Source organism: Ostrinia nubilalis, chromosome 3 (genome assembly GCF_963855985.1).
Source record: "Ostrinia nubilalis chromosome 3, ilOstNubi1.1, whole genome shotgun sequence".
Lineage (NCBI taxonomy): Eukaryota > Metazoa > Arthropoda > Insecta > Lepidoptera > Crambidae > Ostrinia > Ostrinia nubilalis.
Genome location: NC_087090.1, coordinates 17,514,029 through 17,536,771, shown reverse-complemented (window position 1 = coordinate 17,536,771; position 22,743 = coordinate 17,514,029). Strand labels below are relative to the sequence as shown.

The 22,743-nt window shown below is 38.2% G+C and overlaps 2 protein-coding genes across 2 annotated transcripts; both read right to left on the bottom strand.

Moving 5' to 3' along the window:
• Window positions 1–8,527: 8,527 nt before the first annotated feature.
• On the bottom strand, window positions 8,528–17,892 carry LOC135088092 (sodium/potassium-transporting ATPase subunit beta-2-like). The gene is made up of 7 exons (XM_063982980.1): window positions 17,720–17,892; window positions 13,990–14,130; window positions 13,242–13,361; window positions 12,495–12,694; window positions 11,950–12,039; window positions 11,659–11,842; window positions 8,528–11,495 (listed from the first exon to the last, which is right to left on the bottom strand). The coding sequence occupies exons 1-7, from the start codon at window positions 17,850–17,852 to the stop codon at window positions 11,386–11,388; spliced, it is 978 nt and encodes a 325-aa protein (XP_063839050.1). The 5' UTR covers window positions 17,853–17,892; the 3' UTR covers window positions 8,528–11,385.
• A 1,077-nt stretch (window positions 17,893–18,969) lies between these two features.
• LOC135088385 (uncharacterized) lies at window positions 18,970–20,101 on the bottom strand. The gene is made up of 2 exons (XM_063983235.1): window positions 20,063–20,101; window positions 18,970–19,893 (listed from the first exon to the last, which is right to left on the bottom strand). Exons 1-2 carry the CDS (start codon window positions 20,090–20,092, stop codon window positions 19,039–19,041), a joined length of 885 nt encoding a protein of 294 aa, XP_063839305.1. The 5' UTR covers window positions 20,093–20,101; the 3' UTR covers window positions 18,970–19,038.
• Between the last annotated feature and the right edge of the window lie 2,642 nt (window positions 20,102–22,743).

Here is a 22,743-nt window from a genome sequence, read left to right as displayed (position 1 = left end):
ACCTTCCAAACTGTATAAATACAATTGGGGATGTTAAACACTTGTATAAGTAAGTACCTACAGTAAGTATCTCTTCTGGCAGCAAATAACCCCAGGGATTTGAAAATCAACATTCTACATTCTTTAAAAAATATGTAATCTACTTTCGTCGTTCATATTGCCATTTGTTCAATGTCAAAAAATTCAAAAAATATTCTAACAAAATATAAATTATTTATGGAGACTTTTATATTTATATTAAAAAGAACAAACTGCTTAGAAAACATTACTTAAAAAACATTTTGGTGTCTTAGAAGATTTTTTCCCGTAAGTAAGTACGCTGTTTTTTTACTCTCCTGTAAACTTGTAATTTTTGACATACCTAGAACAAATTGCAATATGAACGACGTTATGTGTGCTTCTTACATAATGTAACAATTATGTACCTACCTACCTAACAAAAGTGGTCAGTAAATGTACTTTTACATTCAATCAAAAAGTATTGCCATTCCTGACTTTGATGGAAGTGAGGTGAAATTTCACTTTACAGCTAGTTACATCATTAATTTGTTCAACTAATGACTTGTTATACAAACTTGTGTCATTGTTTATTTAGTCTACAACCCAGCCTTCTGCATAATAGGCCACCGGGCCGTTCCCTTTCCACTTGATACGTGTCCTACATCAGACAGTCATGTTGCCAAGTGGCAGTGGTCGCCTGGGTATCAGTTCAGCAACTTCAGCTGAACTGACATCCATCAGGGAAGAATGTTCCTCTAGTAGCGACCTCGGACTGGCGGACGAAGGGCCTATCAGTGGTGAATGGCCCGATAACTTATTAGCCCAGTAGACTGCTCATAAGACATTCTTTAGGAAAAGCCTATCAGACAGAAAACTTCCAAAGACTAATCACGAATGAGGTACATGCAAGAATTTATTTTCTTCACGAAATACTACAACATTATACCTACTTTCTCCAAGAAGCTTTTATAGGTAGGCAGCACTTTAATGGAAACGTTTAGAAATAGCATTCCTTGTGGGCGCAGTTTGCAGGGAGTTGACAGCTGCGGGCGTGGCAGGCTGTAAATAGCTGCGAAACGACTGAACACCATTGGACCTAAACGACACGTTAGCAAAATATTATTTTAAGATAAGTTTATGATGTTTGTTAAAAAAAGTAGCTTCAAGCACTTTTTATTAGATTTCTAATATAAAGTACAAGTAGTTTTAATTTCATTAATAATTTTTCAAGTCGCTGACATATTATCCCAACGGATAAGCAAGCTGAAGTGGCAATGGGCAGGGCACATAGTACGCAGAACTGACGGCCGATGGGGCAGCCAGGTCCTGGAGTGTAGACCACGTAGAAACGCAGCGTGAGACATCCACCCACAAGGTGAACCGACGACCTCATAAAGATAGCAAGAAGGCGCTAGATGCAGGCCGCTACCAAATATCATGGTCAATATGGAAGTCATTGGGGGAAGACTATGTTCAGCAGTGGATGCAGTCCTGTGGTTGAAATGATGATGATGATGATAATGAATTATTTTTCGAAATATCCAATACTTAGGGAAAGTATAGAATGCTCTATCTACATTATAATAGGGACTGAAAAAGTTCAAGAATTTGTTTGCGAATAAATTATTTGTGCTTTTGACGAAAACAACGATACTTTGAAAGGTTCTCTTAGTAGGGGCAACATCACATAAGTAGGTTTATGCTGTTTACTCGCACATAGATCGGGCTGAGGTTGACGACATCGGCGGGTGTGATCACAAGGACAGTTGGAGATCATAAAACTTATTGGTAGATTGATAGTTTATTTATTTGTTTAGCTTTGTTAAGATTTATTTAAATGCTTTTCGTACTTATATGTAGGTATGTAATTAAAGCCAATGAATAAATAGTACGGCGCTGACGTGTGAATCAAAATATGATAGTTTAACATAACTTATACTCGTATACCTGTAATTGTATAAAATTACCGTAGCTACGAAGTGCTACGAACTAGCTACGAACATCGAATTAACAATTTGTTTTTTGACTAACAACCTCATGAAACAGACCTTTTAAAGTATGAATATAATCACAAAATGTATACCTTAGTAGTCTAGGTACACATGCTTGAGATTTATGTAGTTTTGAGCTTGATTTCATATTAGACACCTGTTTCAGAGGAATTCGTATTAAGTAAGGATTCAACTTATTGTTTATGTTATACTCGTACATCAGCTTTTGGCACACACCGTAATTCGAGACAAACTAGAGATGGCCATATAAATCCGACCCCAACAGACAAAGGCCTTAACTAGGCCACGGGGTGCAGGCGCCGCTCTGTCGCACGAGGGTCGCAAAATGTCGGGGCCCTCCGCCCGCCCTTGCAATTCGGGCGCCTTGCAAAATCGTTTTAGGGCGCTTTCGCACTACGCTACGTCCGAGCCGAATCCGATCCGAATCCGTCAAAATACGGCTAGAGAACTAACTAGAGAAATCGGATTTGGTTCCTAAATAGTTCGACGATTACTCTAGACCGTATTTTCATATGAATTTGGAACGGACGTCGGATGTAGTGTGCAACCGCTCTTAGGGCTGTGCTTTGCATGCAGTGTGTATGTCGCAGTCGGATTGTATAATCCGCCGTTTTACATTACAGCTAGGCATTTTGCATTACAGCTCTGTTTTGTAAAACGGCGGTTCAACGTTTAGGCGGATTGTCATTGCGATACGTTCTTCAATACGGCGGCCCACGTTTAGCCGCATCGTAATACATCATAGATTGTAGGGTGACCATGCTTTACAAAATAAAACAATGTTTAATGAAAATAAATTTTAATAAGACAGATTTCTTCTCATGATATTCTTTATTTATTAAGTAAGAATTATTACCTTCGTTACTGTTACTAAATTATATATTTGGCTGCTGTCTTTTTTTTACTTATTTATTTATAAATCACAAGGGACAGCCACCTAAAAAAAATAACACAAAACAAACTATTTTCAGAAATAATTCGATATTTGGATTTAATCTTTTTTAGACATTAAAAATAATTACAGGGGACAGCCATCTCAAAACAAAATGTAACTCAAAACAAATTAAGTTTTAGTATTATTTTCTGGGTTAAGTATTTTTCTTTAAGACTAATAAATCTTCACCGGCCACAGTCATAATGTCGTATTTTTACACCAATAATATTGTGTAGGATTCCGCCGAACACCGGAATCCATAGCCACTTTAACTGTTTTCATGTGGGTTATAACCTCTAAAACTCGGTCACTTGTTCACGGTTTTTTTTACTGTTTCACATTTATAAGAATAGAAATTCTTTAATTTCACATTAATATTGTTTTTACACTCACTGTCGACAAACATATTTATCACGTTTTCTTTGTTAAATTCACAAATAATTCCGCAATTTAGCAATACAATCTCTGTATCCGACGCCCATTGTTGTTGTTATGTCAGGCAGCGCCATGTTATTGAAAATGGGAACTAAAAACTGTCAAAGCGGCGGGTAATGACACGTTGTTTTACATTACGGCTAGCCGCATTGAAGAACGTTTGGCGCCGAATACATTCCGGCGGATTTTCATTCAGTCGTATTCAATCCGGCTAAACGTTAAGCCGCCGTATTACAAAACAGAGCTGTAATGCAAAATGCCTAGCTGTAATGTAAAACGGCGGATTATACAATTCGACTGCGACATGTATAATAATAATACAGTTGGTAAATGTCTCTGCAAATTTATTGAAAGGAAAATCGGCAGTTTATAATATCCCTTTCGGACCCGCGCTTAAACTAGAAAGAAATTTGTAATTTTGAACATGAATTATAGGTAATTTGGGGCCGCAGATTACGAATCTGCTATAATTTTCCAGATTTTCCGCCGCCATCTTGGAAAATTCATATACCAACAATTGTATCAAACTGGGCCCTTCACTTCCTACGTACAATTGTGAGGGTCAAAATTGTAAGGGTTTTGGAAATTTTATCAATGGCATGTATTCCGAAAAAAGTATTTATAACCAGTAAGGAATAAACAGGTTTAATTTTTATACCAGTATTTGCTATTTAATATTGATTTGTGGGCAAAACCAACTGTTCCATGAGCTCAACAGTAAATATAGCGCTCGAAATATTCCTATGGAGTTTTAATATCTCCTGGATCATGAACAGCATCTCCTGGAAGATGTTGACGATTGAAGGGCTTCGTCTGCTATGCCGCTTGCATACACAGAGGTATGTATCGTCATGAATGTCTGAGCCTTCATCAGAAGAAGAGGAGTAGTTCATCTGAAGTTGCCGAAACTAGCTTTTGTCGTTGTCATCGCTCTCATCCCCAGATGCATTGAGCATCTCTGCCATAGTAGCGTCGTTTAAAATCGGAAACATGGTGCGGAAACCATGAAAAATTGATAATTATGAGAAACTTAAAATACTCATAAGGTATTGTAGGGCCCACGTCGATACAATTGTGTCAGTAAAGTTCGTTAAGCCGTTACGCCAAAGCCTTTGCTTACAAGTAGTCACTGTTATCACAAAAAGATGCTATTTTTAACTATTTTTCTAATCAATAACTTGTATATTACTACAATTAAAAAATAAAACCATAGTATGTACTTTCTTTCGCCAAGTCGGGGAGCACAATCAGTCATGAACTGTACAGGTTGTAACCTGCTCACCAGCTGCGCTTCGGACAAAATTTGCACGGGAGGTGAAAGAGCGCATCCCGCACAATCGTACGATACTCAGCCCATCCACTTCCGATGTAAAACTAATGAGATAATCTCGATTTTGTAACCCGCACAATTGTATTGGAGCGGTCCGAAAGGGATATCGTAAAAGAAAATGACATTATCATATTACAATAATGATGTTTTTCATTATTTATTACCTACCTTCTAGTTTGATACTAAGGGGTCATCCATAAAGTACGTCACACGAATTTCATGATATTTTGACCCCCCCTCCGTCCTTGTCACAGGTGGTCACATTTCTGAGACCCCCCCCCCCCCCCCTCCCTAGTGTGACGTCACATGTTTTGCAATTTCACATCGAAAAATTATTAAATTAACAGCAGTTCCGAAATTAGTTTTATTTCCATTTAAATTAAGTACTTTTTTTATGAAATCAACATTATATCAAATATTTGAAACAATTGAAATGTGATGTCACGAAACTTAGGCTATTTTCTGAGGAAAATAGCCCTAGAATTAATGAGTTAATAGGACTAAATAAAATTTAACACGAGTAGTATTAAATAATATTATTAGGGGTCATCCATAAAGTACGTCACACGTAAAGAGGGGTCCCACCCCTTGTCACACCATGTCACACTTTGTCAACCCCCTCCCCCCCTCTTTACGTGTGACGTACTTTATGGATGACCCCTAATAATATTATTTAATACTACTCGTGTTAAATTTTATTTAGTCCTATTAACTCATTAATTCTAGGGCTATTTTCCTCAGAAAATAGCCCTAGGTAGGTACTTTTTACACGTACCTACCGTACACGTAACTGAAACGGTGCGTTTTCTGGAGGCTGAGACTGTAGGTAAGTACCTTAATAAAAATGGAAAAATACTTACATTTGATTGATTATTTCTTGAATAAAATGTTGGCCGAAAGCAGACTACAATCACACTTCACAAAATGGTGAAATCTTCAAGGGTTAATTAAAAATTCACACATTGTCATGTTACTATACGTACTTATCTTCACCTTTTCTTGTAATAATTGTGCTTGTAATATTTTTCTATTTCGTAGACGTTCAACGTTAAATGTTATTTAGCAAGACTCGTTTATTAACTACCCTCACAAATAGGTAATATTGAAAAAGCAGTTTTTTCAAAAAAAATGTAGGTAGGTACATACTTTAAGTTAGTAGTTAGGGAGCGTCCACTAATTATTACGTGAGACATTTTGGCAATTTTTTGTGAGATTTTTCTAGACCCCCTCCACCTCCCCACAATCTCACGTGAGATTTCGTAAAATACATATTTGCAATGTAAATGGGTAATTCGATTAAGATTTAATATTAAACAACTGTTTCTTCTAATTTATTTATTGTGTAGACGGTTTAGAATAAAAAATATTGAATAATTTATCATTATCATCTTAAAATATATATCATTATATATATATTGCTTATACACCGTGTTACTTTGCATTCTTGCCATATTCACAGAGATAAAAGTAGGGAACAATACCTATTATTTAAGATAAACAAGAGACTCCCATAAAGAAAGTACACTAAGATTTTAGTAAATTTGGTTTTTCAGTACAAATCGGAATAAACCAATTTTGTCTCGCACGTTCTACAGGTGCAAGTGGAATAAACCTAGTGGGCGTGGACTAGTTCTTAATAATCTGTTGTTTTATGGCTCTGGGTACCAGCCTTTTTATCCAGTCATAATAATTATTTTAAAATACTCTTTAGTTGATTTCAGATTTTCCTTTCTACTTTACGGGCTTAGGACCGTCAAAAATACGTAATAATTATTAGGGTTTTAATTAATTTTAACATTGTACCCTATTTTTACAAATTAATAAATTAAGTATGAAATGAAATTACCTTATTTACAATTAATTATTTATTTATAAGTTCCTACTTACAAAGTTTACGTACTGCGAAGCAAGTGTTCAAAGTGTCCTCCGTTCTGATGAAGGCACAGTCTAGCACGGCGAAGCGTAGGTTTTCCGCTTTAGTTTGCGCAACACATTTATTTATTTATTTATTTGAACACCAACAAGGTTACATAAACGTTTTGTCTCACAGTTTCACTAAAACAATCCTTTCATGTAACGCGTTTACACTGTTTATCTCTTCTGCGCATACCAGTCGTTTCAAGTCACGCCAAAAATCCACTAGTGTCAGGTCCGAGGATCGTGGTGGCCAAGCTACTGGACCCCCTCGTCCAATCCACTGTTCACCAAACGTATTATTCGCGCACTTGACGTCCTTATTGTGGGGGAGCACCATCCAGCTGGTAGTAGAGCATTTGGTGTAACGCGAAGGGTACGTCATCAAGCATTTCGTGACGTCTTGCAGACACTCCAAGCACCATTTTGATTAAATTATTCGTTGTTTGAATACACTTCAGACATTTTTGTATAATTTATAACGTGATTTGTGATTGATGGAGTTCTCAGTTTTTTACAAGTGTCAAAAAGACATTTTAAAGACAATAGATTGCAATAGATATTTAAAAAATACAATAAAAAGTAAAAAAGTCTTCATCGCCATCGCCAACAAGTGATGTGCATGCGTTACGATAATTAGTGATGTGTTTAACAGATTGTCGATAAAATAAAATACTCAAAATTAAAAAATAAATTTTCGGGCATTATTTTTTAACGGATTTGTGATCAGTATCAGTAATATAGTAACCTCTGTAAATATGGCAAGAATGCAAAGTAACACCCTGTATATTGCTATATATTGCTTGTCACCCCTCGCCACACCTCCGGCTTCATGTCTGACTCCTTCTCAGTCTCAGCAGTACGGCTCTGGAACGGGCTTCCGGCGAATTTGCGAAAAGCAACCTCCAAATTTACATTTAAAAAGGCTCTGCGGAATTATTTTAAAGACTAAAACTTTTTTCTTATCTCTGACATGTGTTTTGTGTACGCCAATATTATTATTATGTTTATATATCTAGGTGTATGTCTATTATATTAATATGTATTCTTATGTTATTTATTTTATCTAATGCTATGTAAGTATATTAATTAAACGTCATATTTATTGCACCGCCTTAGTCTCTCTACTCGACCTGTGGTTGACTGGCAGATAATGCCACCTGGCATTAAGTCCGCCACTGTACAATTGTATGTGCAAAAGTGTAAATAAAAAATAAATAAATATATTTTTTTAATTTAAAATAACGCAGTTTTCTCGCAATTTGACCCTTTTTCTTTTCAAAAAATTACGTGATTATTGTCGAGACTCCCAATCTCCCCTACGTGAGATTTAGTGAGGTTTTAAACGTCCCCCCTAAACGTCTTACGTAATTAATGGACGCCCCCCTATTGAAATAGAGTTAAGTAATTTAAATACTATTGAATTTTTAGCAGCTTTGACATTACAAAATCCAAATCAGAGGTCTTATAGAGTTTCACATTCATCACTTTTGGTGGGATAAAGAGCAAGAGCTTTTTGGTAAAAAAAGAATAAAGTTAGTTGAACAAAGCGTTTGACAGAATAATCGTACGTTATGAACTGTCAAATGATAACGATTGCTTTACACAATTCCACCTCGATCTAAAAATTTATAAGTAGGTCCATGATTCTGATTTAAAGATGATCTTTAGTGGGCTCAGCAATAAAATAGATTGTTTTGTGGCTCAGCTTAGGGTAAGATTTTCAGCATTTTGTGCTTTTTCTTCGTTGAAAATATACGAGTATGTGGAGGTTCCTAGTCAGCTTAGTTGCTACCTGACCTGAAGATTTAAAGATCGTAAATGTTTCAATCAATTTAAAATTCTGCATAAGGTACAGGCGAGAGGGTAGGTAGGTACTTTAAATGAAACTCACATCGGACCTAAAGTAGAACCAACTATTGCGTGTTTATTGACATATCGTCCAGAAAACATTACATAATAAATATCATTATTTTAAATTTTATTTGAAGCGTGAAAACAAACTTAACTTAGGGCGCCATGTGGCTTATTCTAAAACGAATATAAATTAATGGCCGACTATGTGGCTATTGCTACCGGCTGCGTGGCTTCTACCGCAGCTTGCTGGCGACGAACTGGTGACCGCAGCGCGAGCTTGGCAGTGATAGCGTTGTCAAAGTCAACTTGGTGACCAGTTGGTTGCCTTGGCATTCCGACCCGCCAGTCGATTGGCCGGCGACAACCCAACAACCAGTCAGCTAGCCGATTTATTTGCCAGCTGACCGATGGCTGAGCCATCCGATGACTGTGGGGCACGATTTTGTATTTGGCCGACTGCCATTATGATGCTGTGATAGGTGTTTAGCTGACCAGCTGACCGTTTACTGATTAATTTTATTATCATTTACCAATTACGTATCGAAACAATTTGTGCACTTCAGATCAGAATATTTGTTCTGTGAACAAACAACCAATCTTTGAACTTACAACAGACAATCGTTGAACCGATCCAGTCAGTCAAATAAAGAGTTGCGGGTATACATGACTGTTTATTCTAATGACTTTTTAAGATCTCAGCAACTCGATCAATTGACTGGCGGCTGATGTAAAGTGCACTTAATCTTCTACTTTCTAATGCACTTTTTTGAGTCGTTGCATCACATAACCAGACATAACAACTGCTCAGTGGTAAAGGCGCATCTGGTAGTTGAACAAGTAGCTTTTAATACATCTTTTTTGTCACTAAAAAATGGCTTGTAGACCTAAACTCACGCTCTGCGCACCTTGCCATTCACCTCACCCTAAAGTCAAGTCAACCACGGTTCGGTTCCACTGTGAAACGAAAAAGAACTTCCTGGCTGATGGCTTGGAATTTTCAGTCAGGAAGTGGATGTAGTATTTGAAAAGGGTTTCCTGGCTGCTACATCCCATGGTCAGCCTGGATCCTTTGAGGTAGATGCGCTAAACCGCTCACTTGCCTTGAGGCGAGTAAGCAACTTGCGAATCACCGTAACTCCAAGTTGGTCAGGATGTTTTGAATAGTCAGGGATGCACTGTGAAATGAAGATTAAATCCTTCTAGCTGTCACATCGATCGGCCAGAAAGGTTTGAGGTAGTTTGCGCTAACCCGCTCATTCGCTTGGCGGCGAGCAGGCACCTTGCAAATCACAGTGTCTTCCAGCTCCTAGCGATGTTTGAATAACCACGGTTTCACGGTGCAACTGAGATCTTCCTGGCTGCCACAGCCCATGGTCAGCCGGGAAGGGGGGTGGTTGCGCTGACCCGCTCACTTGCCCTAGGGCGAGCTGGCACCTTGTCAATCACCTGTCATCAAGTCGGGATGTTTCCACGGTTCCACAAAAAATCAAAAATAATGTTCCTGGGGTCAATCAGGAACAAATAATAACAATAGCAAGAATTGTTGTGGCCCACGTGCATCTGGTGAACAAGATGCAAGGTAATACGACAGTGCCGAAGATATTATTTTGAATGTTTTACAAGGTGCGCGTGACCCTTAAATATAAAGGGCCGTTTAAACAGTCGCTCATTCGCATTCTCCCAACTATCCTGATTGAAAAACTGACTGAGACAAAGACACTCTCCAATTATCAAGCCCTCTAAGAAGGGTTGATGATGTTTCTCTTTATTTCCCTCATCATTTACTCAATAAAAGTTATTCAAACCATTCCTTAAACGCTACTTCGATAGTTTTTTTTCTTCCCGAGTGCTTAGATAGAATTCAGTCAGTTCTTCTTTATGGTCTTCTCACTTGTGTATTGTTCCGTTGTATTATCATTGAAGTGATTTTCTCTGAATCACAGCTTAGTTTAGTTTAGTTCCTATTATTATTTGAAGTTAATCTTATTATGCCAAAACCATTCACTCAATTTTAATGCCTACAAGCCATTATTTCTTTAGTTTACCAGCTGTCGGTACTAGCAAATCAACTTATCGATGTCTGAGCATCAGTTGATTGTTTGGGATGTCTGTGATATTTAAACAGACACCTCATTATACCTAGCAAGACGCTATAAATCTGTTGAGGACTGAGACAGTCAGCTACTCATTCGATGTTAATAGTTTGAAACCACGATAGCCGAATGGTGAAGGGGTCCGTGGAACACGGTTTCAAATCCCACCGCTGCTCACATACATTTCACACAATCATTTCTTTAGCTTACCACGAGGGACTAACGGGACTATGAGTTATTTGTGCAATACTAATTACTAATATTCTATTGGTTCTCAATGGCTAAGATGACAGCTGGTTGATGACAGAAAAAGCATTGATTAGCATCTCCAGCTAGACTGAGATGTCTGATCACTCTCGTACAGACACCTCACTAGAGCAAGACGCTATCAATCTGAGGACCGAGACAGTCAGCTACTTATTCTATGTTAATATTGGTTTACTCAATGGCTGAAAAGCCGAGCGAGTCGATGACAGTAAAAGCATTGATTAGCATCACCAGCTAGAGTGGAATGTCTGTGATATTTATCTGACACCTCACTAGAGCAAGACGCTACCAATCTTTTGAGGACTGAGACAGTCAGCTATTTATTTGATGTTGATATTAGTTTGATTGACAATGGCTGTGATGCCAAATCGATGTGCAAGTTGAAAGGCCGAGGCGATAATCGGCAATGGTTGCTTGTTCAGTCAATGGATTCCTGAGACGGTCAGCTGGTCTAACGCTGGGTTCGGTGGGTGAGGTGTGGGTGGTGGGTGGGTTCTAGTCAGTCCGGCTAGCGAGTCAACAGGCTGGCGGGCAGGGGGCCGTTTAGCCGCGGTCCACCATCAGCTCGAAGTGAACTGAGCCGCGCCGCTCGTAGCGGTCGTATTGGATGTTCTTCGCCCATGCTTTGCACTCGATGTTGATTAAAACACCCGCTGGAAAGTGAAAAGTTGGAGTTTAGATAATTTTCAAGTACGTTTTAGATAACGCGCTAATAAAAGCATACAAGCGAACATGTACTGGTAAAGCTTTAAATTCATCAGTTTTCCAAGCTTAGGTTCTGACGGCTACTAATTCTTTAAGGTTGCGGATACTTACTCCTGGGCTTCTCGAAGAGCACAGCGACCAGGGGGCTCAGGTAGCCCTCCTTGTTGGTGAAGGGGTAGTAGAAGGCCGGGAAGCCCCGTCGAGGGATGTACTGGACCGGGCCGATGTTCTCCACGTCAGCAGGATTTTCACCTTCACAGGACACCCACACGGTGTTTGCTTCTGGTTTGCCAGACTGGAAAAAACAGCACTCTTGAGATTCTGTTCTCCATGAACACTTGTAAAATAAAATTTACTTCGATCAGCCCATATTTGGTAACAGTGAAAGATTATAGTACTTACGACCATCTTGATGTGCTGTTTCAGGTCATCAGGCATGTTGGAGGGGACATCCTCGGTGCTGTTGTATGGGTCGGGTACCCAGTTGAAGATCTGGAAATAGTCATGGAGCTTATCACTAAATGACTTGTAAGTCGGTTTTGCCTTCTATTTTTGTCTAACTCTAAATTACAACTAGAAGTCGAAGGTGGCGATAGAACTTAATAATCAAGATGTTATGTTATTAGTTACAGTGCCATATAGCATAGCTTGTTGAAGTAATTAGATATTCCTGATGATACCTCATTCGGTGGGTGCTTAGAGAGAGCTCACGATGGCCATAATATCTGATAAGGAGTTCCTCTTCTACTTGATCTAAGAGATGATGACCATAGACTTACCATAACTGTACAACCTAGCCTTAGAAACATTAAGGGTCAATGTGTAACCCACTTAATTTTAGGCTGCAGGTGTCAAACAAGGCTGTATGTTTATTTAATAAAGATAAATAAATAAAGTCTAATAAGAAGAAAAATCCTTGATCTAAGAGAAGGATTTTGGATGCTAACCTTATTGAGCTTCAAGAACACGCAAGGGCCGGCCTCCTCGTAGTTATACTGGTTGGCAGAGGTGCAAGGGTGGAAGTCGTCGACGGGGACGTCGCAGACCTGCTTCTCGCCCAGGTCTCGCGAGCCGGTGTTGGGGTTGCAGGCCACGCGGTTCTCCGCTCCAGTCGCCTCGCCGCTGCCGCTGCCCTTCTTGCGGTATTCTGAGGATAGGGAGAAGTTGAATAATGGTGATGGTGAAAACTGAGTTACTTCAACCACTTCTTCTCAGCACTAGCCCATAAATGTTGAAGCGAAGGGGTGACAGGGCAAGCTATATTCGGGACGGTTAAATAAGCGCCCTAGAAAGGGCCTAAGTACTGAGTAAAAAACTTTCACTTTGGTGTTCAATACAACTGTGATGTGATCTATAATGGAGTTGGTTTCTGTGGGCAACTGAAGACAGATAGAATGAGGTGTAAAGATGAACAGCTAGAAGGTAGAAGTTGGAGAAAACCTTTATGTAAGAAATTAAATCATTCAATTACATCAATTAGGATTTTGTTCTCTCAAGGAAAATATGTGTTGGTGGAAATTCTAAGACATGCAAGTATAAATTGCATTTAGCACATTTCAACAATGATTTCCTATGAATAGCTTTTTCCGCCATTAGCGATTTCCCTAGAAGATGTCACTTCTTCAAAATAAATTCGAATTCCCTTTCATTTTCTAACATAGCAACCTCGCAAGAAATAGGCATGTTCCACTCACGGTCCAGGTACTCATCGATGATCTTGGCCCACTTCAGCACGGAGCCCTTGTCGTTGGCCCGGTAGTAGATCAGCGTGCTCTCCACGTTGGCCGAGTCGGGCATGGGTCGGAAGCCCAGACCTGGTGAAGGAAAACCAGTTCATGAGTTAAATAAGTCTAATCATTCTAATTTTCCCTTCTCTTTTTTTTACTATGTTGATTTTATGAGACTCTACTAAGGCTGGGTTGCACCAACTTACTTTAACTTTGACAAACGTCAAAAAACTCCCACAAACTCCATACAAAACACACCGGTTATCGTCATAGTTACTGTTAAAGTTAGGTGGTGCAACTCAGCCTAAGGCCCAGAACAGACGGTGAAACGCAACTGCAACGAAACTGCAACTGCTAGTTACTTTTGAGTTGCATCTAAATTTCTGCCATAGCGTCCGTTGAGAGACCAAACATGACGCGACCAGTTTGAAACTTTCAGTTTCAGTTCAATCATCAGAAAGTTGCAGTTGCGTTTCAGCGTCTGTTCTGGGCCTTAGTGTCTTTACGAATACATTACGAACTATGATTAAAATATTTCGATCATTAAAAACAACGATCGAATTGAGAACCTTCTCCATTTTGGAATTCGGTTAAAAATAGATGCCTCATGCTGCGACTACACCAAATTTATTTTTTGCGCAAAGAAATTCTCTTTAGTGGAAACGATCTAGCAGAATAAGGGTTTGCACGTAGACAATAGATATACTTTTCTTACCTGGGTTGTTGCCAATGAGTGAGCCCTCCAGTTGCCACTTGGGCATCTTGGAGTCCAGGGTCTGGTAGAAGATAGCCAGCATGGCCGCGAAGAAGCCGACCAGGATGGCATAGAAGATTAGGTAGAATAGTAGAATTTTAGCTGTGGACAAAAAAAAAGGAATTTTAATTACCTAATTGGATTATTCTTTAGCATTTTTAACTGGTAAAATGCATCTAAGATTGTATATTTAACTAGCGGTGCTCGCGACTTCGTATGCATGAGAAACCCTTATCACTCAGGGGTATGAAAATAGTTTACGTCCTATTTTCAGACCTACTAAATACACAAAATTTCATAAGAAGCGGTCAAGCAGTTTCGGAGGAGATTTTTGAGAATTTTTATATTAGAGATTTCCAAATATACCAAAAATCCTCAAAATCTAACAGATACGAAATGTGTCGCGACAATATCCTCTAAGAGTAGGTGTACCTCTCGTTCGACTGCTAATTGCTGCAAGTGGTCAATGGGAGTTTCCTACGAATTGTTGGCGAACTGACCCGTTTTCGCTGCCTACGCGGAATTAGGAGAATTGATTGTTTTAGTATCATTACACATAGTTCGGGAGTTCAAGTTCACGTCTGTGAAACAATAAATTAAAATGTTAGGCATGACAGAATCAGTTTCAATTTAATCAAACAAGTTTCAATGCAATGAAAAGCTCATTGCTGAAGTTAAAGAGTTGTGCTTTCTCCAGTAGGTTCTGAAAGAAACGTTTGTCGAAAATAGTACTAGTTGGAACAGTTACAAATTATTAAGCATCATTTATTTAAGAGCAGAGAGACGACGGTAGATCAAACTAAACTATGTAGCAGTAAGCACCCTGTGTCTTAAACAATTGTGATAAGAGCAGTTCTGCGACAAAACGCATGTTTTGTTATGCTGTCGACTGTTCTCATGACTGACATGTTCTCATGGCTGAAACAACGTCCCCCAATCCTTCAAATCACAAAGACTCGAATCACCATCATCATCCTAGAGCTATGCAGCCTTGGCCCAAATGTGTCTGTCTCGGTTCGCGCACGCGCGCTAATCACCCCACTAATTATTATGAAACTGCACTAGTTAGTGCAGCCGGATTGTCCGCTAGGACCAATATAGAGCACCGCGAAATTTTCGGGGCAATTTAAAGGGGATATATTGCTCTTAAAAGTGTGGTTAACTTCCACTGTAAATATAAAACACTTCTTTGTTTCGCGGAAGCGTAAAAGTAAGCATTAATTATTAACTTACCCAGTTACTAATAAAAGTTACACCCTAGTTGAACTCTGGCTTAAATTGTCATTTAGTGTGGAAATGTCATTTTAATCCAGGGTCCATCCTAGGCGTAACTTTTTATTAATAGGGATTAATGTTTTATAGTCTACTCGCGCTCATGTGCCCAAAGCTAGTATGAATTGGTTTTTATTTAATTTAAATTAGACTTTTATCTATTCATAATATAAACGCAATTAAGCAGTGTCATGGATGTAGGTAGAGTCATGAAACACATTTTTAATTCACTTCTCCTTCGTCTCTTATGAGAAAATCCTGGTGATATAGTTAAGCTAGCTACCATATTCTCTAACGTAACGTAACACACCCTCTGAAATATGGAATCATATTTCTTGTCCATCAATAAAGCCTTCGAAGTCCTAACCAAACAAAATCATAAAGTTATGTTCTACTTATGTAATCCTGATATTTATGATACTTTTGGTTCAATTTACAATAAACATAAATATGAACATATACATTGGTTCAATAAACATTTTTTCTTTCTTTCTTTCTTTCTTTCTTTCTTTCTTTCTTTCTTTCTTTCTTTCAATTTATTCTTAGTTAGCTTAGTAGGTAGAATTTAAGTTTCTAATAGTAGCATTGGGTACCACATAATAGCACATTATTACCTAATAGTTCTTCTTATTACTGAGAGAAATGTTCCATCTTATGAAATAAAGTATTAAATATCCTACGGAAGCTTAGTATATCTAGATGACTTCACGTCTGTATCATTATTCCAAAAAATATATCCATGTAAAACCGGATTAAATCTAGCAATGGAGTGCAGTGCATCGTATACGACTAACTATAAACTACTAACTTCATATCCATTCGCAACTCGCCTAGCAGTCCAATCAATACATCCATCAAATGACCTATTACTATGAAGGGTGGGTGCACGGATTGCAGCGCAGTGCATCGCGCCGGTCACGGGGCGTGCGCAAAGCAGGTGCGAATCGGAAAGTACGCGGGTGCTAAATCAATATTAAAACTGCTCTTTAAGAGCAATTGCGAGTGAGATTTATACTTTGACAGCTTTGAGAAATGGAGGAAAATTATTGATTGATGGAGGGTTATACTAAAAAGAGCTTTTCATCAAATCCGATTGAAAAGTCCAAGTTTTGCTGAGATTTAAGTGTTATGCAACAGTATCACACACATGCGATCCTAAAACTCAATATTAACTTGATACGAAGCGAATATACCTACCTAAAAGTTCCCTAATAACTAGCCATGTTAATGATGGTACTCATAAGAGCATAACTATTCGTAGATACTAAGTGCTTTTAGTCTTGAAAGCTTTGATAGAGTCAATGAGCTTTGCTATGTAACAACGGGGCTAAAAGTCGAGAAGAATATCGGTAAATCTTCCGATTTTCTTTTTCCATCATGCTTTTCTTTAGAAAAGCTCCCGTCATGGTCTCTTTATGTTAAATCGCTGGCCTGTTCGCAATTTGTGCAATTTATGTTTCAGTAAGTCGTTACTTTATTCGGCTCTACCATATTTAACGGTTATGGTTCGAATTACTAAAAATACCCTTTTACACTATCATGACGATTTTGCTTATATTCTTGAATAGATCAATGATCGAAAATCTTCAACACATGTCAGGATTGGTTAGTTAACCTCGTAGTGGATTGCATACGTTTAAGCTCATTTAGACCATCTAAAGACTTGTACCTACTTAGTAAGGTTACCTAGGTACTAAACTCAAAATAACGAACCTAAGGATTCGGCTGTTTTCGTGAAAATCCGGACGTCCTTGGATCGATCTCCGCAAGGACGTTGCGCGCGCACCGATGGGCGCGAAAACTGCGCGCGACGATCTTATTAATCTGTGCCCATGTTTATTTTTAAATGTCATTTTTTATTAACACACGATAATGAGGTCAATGATTCATATTTTTTGCGCAAATTATCTCTGTTGACAGTTTTGCGTAAGTTGTTAGTTAATAACAAAAAACAATACACGATCTAAAGAACGGTCGTAGGGCTCTAGACCTTTAGCTAAAGGTCTAATGATCGTTAAGATGAATCAAATGTCAATTTTAAAAGTATTGCGATATCCATTTTGAATCTCTTTGTCTTCATCGGGTAATTTGAACACAATACTTGAGTTGGTATTCCTCTTTGTTATAACATTTTCATTTGTAACTTATAGGGTGTTTATTCATGGTTAACGATTAGCACCACTCTTAATTCAAACTAATCTTCGTACACTCCATGCTCACAGAATAACAACTTGGGAGGAAAATTCATTACGTAACAACCATTTTGAAACATAAATTCGACCAAGAAATTGTGAATAAGGGGACTAAGAAATTATAGAGCTGCCTTAAAACGGTTTTTCCGAATTAAAAATGCACGACTCATTGATTTCCCTCCAAAAGTCATTAACTACAGATGATGAATATTCAAAAATCGACTCACCCCAGCTTGATCCGGTGCGGCCAAGAAACTGCCCCGTCTCGGAATTCCATAGGAAAATCCTGAATGACTCCCATTTTCCTAGATCCGGTGGGGGAGCGTAATATTGTTCAGCAACTTTGTTCTTGTCTGCCATGTTGCACCGCCGAGCCGGACTGCGGTAAGAATCGATTGTCGCCTTCGCCCCAGAGCTGGTCCCCTCCCGCGCCCCGCACTACCCTCCAACCCCGAACTCCCCTTACATAACGATTACGTAAAGCCTGCGCGCGCAGGGTCAGACCTAGTTTTCCGGCCAGTATCATCTGACCTCCCATAGCTTAATACTTACAATTGAATAAGACCACTTTATATTGGGCAGGATTTAGGACTTAAATTCGAACAGCAATTTTAGACCGTATTTTGGTTGGGGTAGATGCGAATTTGGAGTTGAAAGGTTTCGATCTGAATTTGTGTCTGTCTGGCTGCCATATCTGAAGAAAATATAGAGTACGCTGATAGGAAGTAATGGGAATTAGCAGTGTCTTTGTCCTTATTGGCTTGCGCAGACAAGACAATTGCTTGTGCTATTTGATAGCCCATATTCTATTACCGGATCATTTTTTGGTTATCCACTTATGTTATGGTTATAATTATTATTTGATAGTGACAGTCACTTATAAAAAAAAACAGGTAGAGCCCTATCTGTTGAATTTGAAGGGGTAAAAAGCTGTGTAGGCATTGACATCATACAAGGAACTTATTGCTCAAAATAATTTATTAAATACATCACATGATTTATGCTCATGCACCAAAACCCTCTTAAAAGTAAATAAGTACATAGGTACATGATACAATAAATAAATAAACAAAAATTAAACTAGTGTCTATTTATAAAATAAATTAATTACATTAAGTATTTAATTATTACTCAATGGCACAATTAAATAAAATTGTTGTTCACTTAAAAATAAATTCCTATTCAACTCTATTAATCGCCAAAAAATTCTCAAATCTTACTGAATACATTTTATTAAATAGGCATAATCCAAATATGTAGGTACGTAGATTTTTTTTGAATAGTTACGAGTTTTTTCATTCTCTAGCTAGAGTGCATTACTGAGTACTGGTGATTGATATTCTCGCAACATTGACAAGCGAAAGGAAGATAAAATGATTGCAGTAGATGATATACTCGTACATAAAAACATACACATACTGCAAGTATAATCTTAGACAAACAAAAATAATTAGAAATTTAGAGATCAAAATTAACTAAGTTCACATGAAAGATTAGCTAAGTCTTGCTCGAGTGATTTTGCTATGAAAAACTCTAAGGAAAAACCTTACGCGGCTGTAGAGTTTTCACTTTTCTCTTGTCCTTTCGGTGAGGGGACTTCATTCACACTTTCTGGCTTAGTCCAAGCCTGACAGACACATGTGGGGCCAGGCCCGCCAGTCTGGTGACCAGCAGAAATCTGGAATCCACCTCCCTGACCACCAGAACCTTGTCCAATGAACTGACTACTGGATTGTTGATTGCTGGATCCTTGAAACTGGTTATTCTGCTGATTTTGGTTGTTATTTTGATACTGCCCCGTAGTTTGTTGATTTACATTCTGATATTGTCCAGAATTCTGATTGTATTGTCCTGATATCTGCTGCTGGTTCTGATTTTGATTCTGGTACTGTCCTGTTGACTGCTGGTTTTGATTTTGGTACTGGCCTTGGTTCTGGAGGTAGTTGCCTTGATACTGGCCTTGCGATTGGCTTTGTGTATTGCCGTAGCTGGGCTGTTGTCCCTGATATACAGGGGCAGGGTTTTGAGGGTAGCTGGGTGGTGGGTAACTAGCGGGGTAATTGCCACCGCCTTGAGGTTGGTATCCATTGTTGTATGAGTTCTGTAGCTGTGATTGATACTGCGACTGGTAAGCCCCTTGGTTTGGTGCTGGGGGGTACTGGTAGTTGGGATATTGGGGCTGGTATCCAGGCTGGGGCTGGTAGTTCTGCTGGGTGACCACCTGAGTCTGCTGCTGGACCTGCTGTTGAGTCTGGCCAGTGGTCGTGGGCTTGTGTTTGTGGCTGTGCACTATGTCGATGACACCTCCAATGATCTTCTCTGGGATGAGTAGACCGACCTTCCTGGCCTCTTTTGTGTTAGATGGCTTCGCATGATGGAAGTTTACTGAGATTATCAGCATCTGAAAAGTAATAGATTTTGTTTAATCTTTTGCTTTTAATTTCAATACTTCACGAGTGTTCGTTACGAAATGTAACAGGAAAAGATGACCAATACCGATGTCTATAGTTTACAAAAAAAAAATTACAACATCTTGATAGGATTTTTAAATGAAATATTATCAAACTCACAAGTATCGAAAGCTTGGTGTGGCCTTCCATGTTGGCTGGCGAGGGTCCAGTGAGTGTGGAAGGTTCCCCAAGGACACGCCTTTATATCGAATCCTGCGCAGCTCGCCCATTGTGCGTATCTCACAGGGCTGACACTCAACACGTTGTAATTACTTTCGAACTTTCATACGTCGGTCATTCTCACGATTAGGCGTTCTCAGCCTAATTACCATATCATTTTTGAAATTTGGCTTAATTGACTTAAAGGCATTTAAATATGAAACACATGAAAAGTACGAATTTAACAATCGTTAAGGCGTCAAATTATTCCAAGCGGTTTTCGCGTAAATGAGACCTAAAAATTTTATGGTCACGGTAATTAGATAAGGCTAATACTTATTCTAACGGTAATTAGAAAAAATATGTAAAATAGCAAGAAAACAATATCTTGCATTGATAAATTTGTATATAAATATATAGCGTCATAAAAAATGCTGTAGGTACACTTAATAACCCTTTGAAAAAAGGAAAACACTCATTTCTATTATTTATTGTATCAAGATATTTTCAGTATACTGCAATAATCGAGGCTATAACAGGAACACTTAGTTTCGTCCAGAAGGGGCTACGTGTCACATTTGATCAGAATCTTAATCATCATTTATTTGATTTCAATGTGGTACAAACGATTTAACGTACAGATAATGAATCAGGAGATCTCACAAATTTGATTTTTCGGATATGCATATGTCGAAAATTTTTTTAATGATTTAAGTGATTTTTCCTCTTTTTAATCTATCTGCGATCAGCCATCACCCATTATCAGATTAAATTGAATTTGTAATAATGACAGTTCCAGCTCAGCATATCCCATGATTTGTCACCTCGATTCTTTTACAATAAGTTTTCAGATTGATGCTATTCGCTTTCTCCTGAGCCTAAATGCAGAAGTCTTAGAATTTAGAAGGGATGCAGCAAATAGATTTCATGAGGGTCTAGTCTTTGGTTGTAAGCTTTACAGGATTTTCCACACCCTCTTTGACGTTTGGTATCACTTCAGTGGACTTTGTAAACCAAGGTTATTTTGAAAACGTTAAAGTATTTCTACATTTGCGAGGCTAAGTCGATGCCATAATAATATGTCTACATGGGTTTTAGGATGCATTTGTATATAGTTTGTTCTCCAAGCTTCTTCTGTCCAGTACCCATTGCATATCACGAAGTTTTTTCTATGCATAACAAAGCAGGTAGGATGCAGTTTAGGATGGTACAAAGTGCCTTTACACTCTTGCCTTGAAAAGTCCCATTGTCTGTTGATTTGTTCTCTTTTGTTCTTAATGTGATCACGCCAGGCAAGTGTTACTGTTGGACAATCTCATCTTCTTAGGGCAAAGGTATTATGGATAGATTTTAATGGTATTATATTAGAATTAATTAATGATTTAAGATGTTAATATCAATTATACTAATAGTAAAAATAAATATCTGGTACGAGACATGTTTCATGCAGGGGTGACATCTCCTGGCCATCAGAAAGCCCCGATTTCACTCCAGGTAACTTCTTTTTGTGGGGTCACCTTAGGGGTTAAAATGTACTCTTAAATCCAACAACCATGCAGCAACTGAAGCTGAACATTCGTCATGAAATCGAATCTATTTCGAGGTTACTCTAACGAAAGTTTTTTAAAGTTTTGATTGTCAGATTGGAAGAAAAGTCCGTACCTACAGTTGTTATGCGAAAGTCTAGGTATATTTCATATTTTATCATCATACTTATTTAATCGTGAGTGCAATTTGTAGGTAATAATTTCATACAACGGTGATTATAAATATACGGTAATTAGTACATGGAAATTATAAAACGATAGTTTTTCTTCAAAATTTCCAAAATCTTCAGTGTATGAAAATACTGTCTTACTACAACGTATGAAGGCCAAAGTACTGAATCTTTTTAAATTAACAACGTGAATCTACCTTAAAAAATCGAGTATAAAAATAAGGACATGGTAAATAGAAAAATTGAAAACCAAAGATATGGTAATTATACTCTTACGCAATTCATCGACGGTAAGCCAACGCAATAGACGTCTACTTGCTAACAGGTCTTAGAACTAACTAAGGGCTCGCGCCGCGCGCGTAAATGATGTGTCAAATATTATTATTTAGGCTTGTGTGCCCAAAAACAGAAAACGTCACGGGAATTAGGTCTTTCGCTCGGACAAGCAGTTTTTTAATTCTAATTATTTACAGAATGGTTCTATTGAATAGATATTTTTCTATGCGTACGACAATCTTTTGTACTCTTTAAAATGTTGAATGGAGTAAACCAAATCTATACGACATAAAAATTACAGCCAAGTTTTAACATTAAGTCGGTGTGCGGACGCGAAACGGTAATTAGAGAACAGAGGTTCATGAAATTAATTAAGTCACAAATACTTAAAATAGAGGCCTATGATTTAATGCACAACTGGATAGGGTTGTTAAGTAACATATAAAAATACTTGCATGTCTCTAATTTGTCATTTTTAACGATTTAACAGCCCGGACACGCAAAAACTAGCTCATCTGAGAATGGCCGACGTCAGTTACAGGGTTGTGAAATGTTTGAACTTCAGAAGTTGATAAATTAAATCATGTTTTTGTAATTACAAGTAATCAAACAAGCTCTACATCCCCCATGAAATAATGTTACGAGTAGT

Bases quoted from the DNA above. Each gene is read 5' to 3' on its own strand.
- LOC135088092 (XM_063982980.1), bottom strand. From the start codon at position 17,852: ATGGCAGACAAGAACAAAGTTGCTGAACAATATTACGCTCCCCCACCG. The intron at 14,131-17,719 runs GTGAGTCGATTT...TTTTGTCCACAG, and splicing joins CCGCACCGGATCAAGCTGGG to CTAAAATTCTACTATTCTAC. The intron at 12,695-13,241 runs GTGAGTGGAACA...CCCTATCCTCAG, and splicing joins CATCGATGAGTACCTGGACC to AATACCGCAAGAAGGGCAGC.
- LOC135088385 (XM_063983235.1), bottom strand. From the start codon at position 20,092: ATGGAAGGCCACACCAAGCTTTCGATACTT. The intron at 19,894-20,062 runs GTGAGTTTGATA...ATTACTTTTCAG, and splicing joins ACACCAAGCTTTCGATACTT to ATGCTGATAATCTCAGTAAA.